The sequence below is a fragment of the Drosophila santomea genome, unplaced genomic scaffold (genome assembly GCF_016746245.2).
Source record: "Drosophila santomea strain STO CAGO 1482 unplaced genomic scaffold, Prin_Dsan_1.1 Segkk10_quiver_pilon_scaf, whole genome shotgun sequence".
Taxonomy (NCBI): Eukaryota; Metazoa; Arthropoda; class Insecta; order Diptera; family Drosophilidae; genus Drosophila; species Drosophila santomea.
In genome coordinates, this window is record NW_025318941.1 from 215374 (window position 1) to 222849 (window position 7476).

Consider the following 7476-nt stretch of genomic DNA (forward strand, 5'->3'; position numbering starts at 1 on the left):
AACAGGGGGCTTGAATCCGCTCGCATTGACTTGGAACCCTAAGAAAATGACCTCACTTTTACCAAATTGGCACTTTTGAGGGTTAATTTGCAGGTGGTTCCTCTGCAAAATCTCAAAGATTGTCTGGAGGTGCTTCAAATGCTCCTCATGCGTTGTGGAGAACACGATGATGTCGTCCATATAGCATCCTACGAATGGAATGCCTCGAAGCAGGTTGTCCATGTGGCGCTGGAAGGTTTGCGCTGCATTGCGCAGTCCAGGTGGCATGCCGACGAATTCGAAAAGGCCGAACGGTGTAGTGACAGCTGTCTTTGCGACGATGCATTCCCTTGATTATCGAAACAGGTATGAGTGAGATGACTGATCCGGAATCAATAAGGAATTTTATGTTGGTATTACGATCGATTATGTGAAGTCGGTACTCCTTTGAGAGGCGAGTGCTTGGAGATTTGCTGTCACCAGTCGCCTGAACAGATGACAGCTTCTTTAGTTTCCCTGCTGTGGCACCCAGGCACAGGGCGAGGAGCATTTTCGTGCATTTGGTCCGAATTTGGCATGATAAAAGCAGACACGTGGTGATCGGAGTTGCTGCTCGTTGCGATCGGCTGGGCAAGAATGGTTGGAGGGCTGCATGTTCTGGAGATGAGTTAAAGAGGCCTTGATGGCAGCGATGTCGCGTTTCAAGTCGTCCACGACACTTGTGCCAGCTGCCGGCGGGTATTCGCGGGTGTTGCCTCTGAATTGTGCCGAGGAGGGCCCAGCAGCCATGACAAAAGAACCCGATTCCTCTTCCATGAGATCGTCAGCGAGTGCAGCTTGCGCTTCCAAAGTTGCTGAGCGTAGGAGCTTCAAACTCCGTTGTACGTGCTGCGGTAGCTGAGAGAGCCAGCGGACTCGCAAGGCGTCTGCAGACGCGCGACCGTCAGCAAGAGTTGTCATTTGCCGAAGGAGCTGCGAGGGCTTCTTGTCCCCAAGGTCAAGCTCCAGCAAAGCGCGCTGCAACTGTCTGTCCGGTGATTCCGTAAAGCGCTTGATGATAATCTCCTTCAGGTGCTCGTATTTGTTGACTTCCGAGGGTTGCACCAGAACATCAGATACTTCAGTCATTATATCAGCATCCAAAGCACTGATTAAATGGTAGTAGCGCGTGTTATCTGAAGAAATGCGGCTGCATTGAAATTGCGCTTCGATCTGCACAAACCATAACCGCGCATTTTGCTTCCAAAAAGGCGGTAGCTTGATGACGCCAACCGACTCGACGACAGGAATAACGGTGCCTGCGCTGTTGCCGCATTGAATTTCACCAGCGTCAGGCGAAGTTGGCGGTGCAGGCGAACAATCTCCGGTATTCATTTTGTTTATTGCGGGGTCACCAATATGGTAACTTAAGTAGTTACTGCTTTATTTAATTCGAAATACAATATAATGTTGACTTGATGCCGTAAGCTTGTTGCGCGGCGGGGTTGAAGTCCAGAGTGGCCAGTCTGACGATATCAGAAGATATCGTCATCCAGGAAAGGTCTTGGCGTTAGTACTTGTTTACGCCGTGTTGCCAGTCTGGGCGCCACACATTAATAGTTCGTACGGAAATATAAGTGAAATGGTATCTCTTCTCCCGGAATTCAACCCATCATCCATCAAGTCCTTATATTCGCAACACTTCATTAGACGCGTTGACTCCCTTCAAACCGCATATCGTTGGGATGATCGAAATCTAATATTTGCAGTTCAAAAAAAGATGCTAGGTTCTGCTTGGTATTGGATAGACTCAACTGAAGAAGTTTTCCAAACATGGCCAGAGTTTAAGTCAAAGTTCCTCAACGATTTTCCATGTCTCAGTAATTCCGCAGACGCTCACCTTAAAATGTCAAAAATTCGTCGAGATCTCAGAGAATCACCGCAAGACTATTTCTATAAAATGCTAGCTATTGGTAAAAAGGGTGAGTTAACCGATTCAGCAATATCAACACACATCATCAACGGGATTAATGATTACGATTTTAAAAGGACGACCTGTTAAGAGATATTCTTGCCTATTCAGCGCATAACGAAATAAAGCATAATCACTTTAATATGTCTAGCAAACGTGATCCCAACGCTCAAAAACAAAATATACAAGCGTTTCCAAAAAATGTTAGTATGCCACGACCATTAGTTTGGGCGGTACCGAAAGGTGCTGGTGAGCATCGTTTGGCAGTAGTAGTGTATAAGCATTGTTTTTTATACTTCACAGAATATGAGACCTTTTTCTTTATAATGACAATTTAAGTGTGGTATGCCAAAAAACAGTTTCTATTGTTATTGCAGCACATATGGGTTTTTTATTTAAGGCATTTGGTGTTGCATTTTTGCACTGTCTGCAACGTCCCCTTTCTCCAAAAACCACCCAATGTTCATAATGTTATCATAACTGTAGGATTGATCCGAAATTTGTACTTATTTGTTTGAAGAAACACTGTTTGAATATACTACTGAGCTTTCTCTTTCTGCATTTGTTGGTCGACCTCTCTTTTTTTTTTTGCAAATGGAGTTTATGAGCAATTTCCGATTGAAATTTTATAAAGGGAATATGTTTTTGCTTTGGGTTTAAAAAATTCTGATGTACCACTTTATTGATCGGTGGCAAATTTTGTAGAGCTCCATTAGCATACCTGCCAAATCTACTTCACCCACGTATAAAGCAGCAATAACTGGCCTTGAAATATCAATGTAAGCTTTTTCTTTTTGGCTCCAACGTTTGCATATTCCAACAGGCTGATAACCTGCATATATTAGTTAAACAGGCGTATTATCAAACCGTTTTGCACACACAAGATAACGGTTAATTTCGCATTTCATATCAAAAGAACCAGTCCCGCGCTGTTTTAATTCCGCATCTGAGAGCAGTTGGCAATTTCTTATTAACGGTACCTGTTGCAAAGATTCCTATTTTCTTTAACGAAATCAGAAGGCTTACTGACGCAAGGATCAATTTTATCAAAGCAATTGTCAACAACATCGCAACAGTCAGGCTCACATCCTTCAATCACTGTATTTTCCAGAAGGGCAACCTCGATACTTTTTCCCTTTCAATAATTTCATCTAAACTCTTCTCCAGTACCATAGAAACAGAATTATTAACATTTCTTCTTTTGCTTAAGCATATCGCTGGATATGCTGTATCAAGATCACGTTATCAAAAAATTCTAGCACTGAATCGGCAATATCCTGGTGTTACGATTTCATTTCCGGTGGTAAGGTACCCCCAGGTGTCGTAATTGAATACTTGTATCATGTTTTCAAAGAGATTAAAGAGAATCTCAATAAAAACTGGGTATCTTACAATGTTACTAGGATTACGTCGTCCTTTCATGGGCCTCTTCAGTTTAGGGCACCTTTGTGCGGCAGCTTCCATTGAGATGATTGAGCTTTGGTTTCCACTTCATAACCATAAACCCACGATTCGTCACCACGACGCCACAGTCAACATTCGGAATGCATCCGCCCACTTAATTTTGTTTTTTTCACAAAATTGGATACAGGTTCCTTGACCCATTTTTTTGAATAGGTAATAATCGAAGACGATCCAAAACACGTGCATGCAAATCAGCTGTCAACAATTAAGTGTACATTCAAAATGGCCCAGCTTGTCGGCATAAGTGACAGACATGAGTACCAACATAACGCCACAAAAAAAAACAAAATTCGCGAAAATTCAAAATTCGCGATACTTTGCGAAATTTGGGAAATAATATGTATTTATTCTAAATCTACTATTAATTAGTTTGCAGGGGCGCCAAGCGTGGGCGTGGTCGCATTTTTTCACAAATTATCAATGCTATAACAATAAAATGTGTGAAGTTTAAACCATGTAACTCAATTTTTCGACTTTATGCCCAAAAATCTAATTCTGGACCATAGTGCAGTGGTTGTACGTACTAAATAGGTATTAAATGTTTCGATACTTCTACATTGCAGCCCTAATTACAATGTAACCCTAGTCAAGAGCAAGTTGTCGATAGGATGGGAGCGAGTGTAGAGTCGGGAGTCAAGTGGAAAAGTTGTCAAAAGCGGTTGTTACTAAATCTAAATTTCGTCGTCATAAGTCTATATAATTAAATGTTAAGCTATATTATTTGTTTAAATAAACCATATAAGCGAAGAACTTACCCTCGTCCTTGCAGTACTTCGATTAAATGCTGGTAACTACAAACATAGTTTTGTTCTTGTTAAAGATTTTCTATAAAAAACACAATTGGATTTAGAATTGACCCTTGACCAGATCTGCTGCGTCGATGTCGTTCTTTTGCCTAAATTGGCAGTATGATTTAAGCGCAGAATTAATGAAAAGAAATAACCGAAAAAGTATTGTCGAGATCAAAAAACGTTAAGAAAACGTATCACCTGTCAAGATTATTGGGAAATAATGATAATAGTTAAAGTTATGCTAACGAAACGGCCGGATGCGGAAATACAGACCTTGAGGTCGCGTTTCCACTCTTCAATAATGCAATAATGCTCGCTCATGATTCCATCCTGGACATCGCAACAAATGCCGCATGCATATACATTGCGCACAAGAACAATTCAGAGAACAGGCTGGTTACAAGGCCAGAAAGGCAAGGAGACAACAGAGGGCCAAGGAAAGACTCCCTGCTGGTTGCACAAGCAATCGGCGACAAACGCCTTGGAATGGCACGGTCTATTCTCTGACTAGATCTTCAAATTACCGCAAGCCGATATTGACGACCCAGAGAAAGCAGCTAACGGCTCGATCGGCCATTTCAAATCCAGGCGTCATCGGTGCTGTCAATCCAATATAAAAATTGTCTTTAAGTAGCCTGGGAGGCGAGAAGAGGAAGTCAGCAGGGTGGTAAAACCTAAGCCACCGCTATACGCCGCGCTGAGCGGCTTACCTAGTGGTAAGTTTTTGGTGTGATGAATTTCGTCGGCAGTTATTTATGTAATATTTTTATTAGGTTCGGCGATTGATAAAAAGTTTAAAAGTTAAAAATTTTACTGAATCGAAGTTGCCAGAAGCAGTAACGTAGTGTAAAGCATCGTTCGGCGATGAATTCCCTACTTTCCTCATTAACATACAGCTCTATCACGATGTTGTCGCAGAACTGTGGGACCTGCCGCTCCACATCATTGCAGTCTAGGGTGGAGCGATTGACCACGGCCCACTTGTCGGTGTTTAGGCCCGGGTTCTGCGACTCCTCACGTCCTCAGGAGGCCGAAGAACTCGATTAAGGGCTGGCAGGAGTGCGGCGGGCACATACCATAGACGGCTGACATGACCCATTGGGCGGTTTCCTCATCCTCGCAGACCACTAGCATGCTGGAGTCGAACGTCTGCGGATAGATACTCGTAAGGCCAACAGTATGTATAGATTTTGTAGTTCCTGAGATCTCGACGTTCATACGGACAGACGGACATGGCCAGATCGACTCGGCTATTGATCCTGATCATGAATATATATACTTTATATTGTCGGAAACGCTTCCTTCTGCTTGTTACATACTTTTCAACGAATCTAGTATACCCTTTTACTCTACGAGTAACGGGTATAAAAATGTGTTGATATTTTTCACATTTTTGTTAGTCTTGAAAATTTCCATCGATTTGCTTAAAATCGTTTGGCCACGCTCACCCTTACTCCCACAAATTTTAAAAAATGTTTTGATCATTTTCCAGTTTTGTATTGGTCTTGTAAAAAATCTGTCAGTGTTGAAGACTCTCCTTCGCACTTCCACTAGCTGAGTAACGGGTATCAGATAGTCGGGGAACTCGACTATAGCGTTCTCTCTTGTATTTTAAATGCAATTTTCTTCTTCATCCAAATCGATATTGTAAATATCCTCATCGTCATCAGAATCGCACTGCAGATCGTACTACACGTACGAGAAATACTAGACAATAATGGATCCGAGAAATCTATAGCTCTATGAAATATATCAGTTGCGACAATTAAATGTGACAATCTATCTTTCTTGTAAGCTATGTTTCAAGCTTGAGAATCCTATGTATCCTAGTAGAACCAAGCTCGAATTATTAATCTGGTAATTGTGAATCAATATTTTATGAATTATTACATATTTTGTTTTCAAAAGAGTCTATAATTGTTATGGGTTTAACAGAAGTGACAAAAATTGAGTGATCTGAAAGCTGTTTGCCAGGTGTTTCGGTAGTAAACTTCTGCTGGTATACTGAATGACCCGTTGAACCATCAAATCCATAGCTGAATATTAGTTTCAGAACTGTTTGAGAACTGATTTAAAACATCAGCCTTCATTTTAATAATTCTGTACGTAGTATGATCCAAAATTTTTTTTAATGATACTTGGGCACAGGTTTCTGTTACGTTTATATTTACAGGACGGCATTGTAATTTAGATTCCATTACAAGACTATAATAGTTTGGATAAATGTTACTGTGGCGACTTGTATTCTTAAATCTAGTGTTCATGTATTGCCGTTTTGTAAGAGAATTTTCTAGAAGGAAAGCCAAAACTTCATCGGGAGCAAGTAGAATGGGTTTTTGTATACCAAATTGCTTTCTCGATTCAGATGATTATTCGGGTGTTGTTATGGTTTTCTTAAGAATAAAAGCCCTTCCTTCCTGCTTTGTTTCTGCGCAGAGAGTGCTGCAGCATGTGCAAGAAGATTTGCATCACAATTATTTTCATCTGCAAGCTCAAATGCCAATTTCCTTTTTAATCTTGTGCCCGCAGGTTTCACCGAGTGTAATTGATTTTTAGACGCCAGCCAGACATAAATCGTTCAAGCATGTAGTTATATTTGGAAAGATACTTACAAATGTAACTATTAAAATTACTGATTTTTTTTTTGTCTATTTCCTTTAAGATCTTGGATTCCAAAGCATTTTGATTAATCTTGGTGTACAGGGTGGGCCATCTACTTGTGACCCGTGTGATTCGTAAATAAAATTGTTAAGGAAAAGACAATTTGTTAATTTTGCACAGGCATTTATTTTAATTCAAGAAGATTAATATTATTAACATTTAAAATATTATTTGGATCATGTGCTCGCCTTTTTCCCTGATGACAAAATTGGCTCTTTGTTCGGCATTTTTCATCACTTTCTCGAGCGTAGCTTTAGGTATGGCCGCTATTTCACGTTCGATGTTCGCCTTGAGTTGAGTTAAAGTCCTTGGCTTGTTGATGTACACTTTAGAGTTCAAAAATCCCCACAAATAAAAGTCGGGTGGCGTTAGATCGGGCCATCTTGTTGGAACCAGAAGTTATGCATTCGCTTTCTACGCACAATTGGCATCAAAAAATCGGTTATCATGGCTCGATATCGGTTGACATTGACGGTAAGTGGCTTCGATTGATCGTTGGTGGAGTGTAGTTATCCATAGTTAATGACTACTTGAAATGAAGAATCAGATGTGGTATGACGTTGGTCGATTTGACAATGTATGTCAAAGTTATTAAGAGTTGTCGTGGGTCACATTTAGATGGCCCACCCT

The 7476-nt window shown here is 40.9% G+C and overlaps 1 protein-coding gene across 1 annotated transcript; it reads right to left on the bottom strand.

Annotated features, from left to right (window-relative positions):
- Nucleotides 1-486: 486 nt before the first annotated feature.
- On the bottom strand, nucleotides 487-1353 carry LOC122756559. The gene has a single exon (XM_044006656.1). It carries the CDS (start codon nucleotides 1351-1353, stop codon nucleotides 487-489), a length of 867 nt encoding a protein of 288 aa, XP_043862591.1.
- Between the last annotated feature and the right edge of the window lie 6123 nt (nucleotides 1354-7476).

Excerpts from the sequence above, each read along its gene's own strand:
- LOC122756559 (XM_044006656.1), bottom strand. The coding sequence starts at position 1,353 with ATGAATACCGGAGATTGTTCGCCTGCACCGCCAACTTCGCCTGACGCT.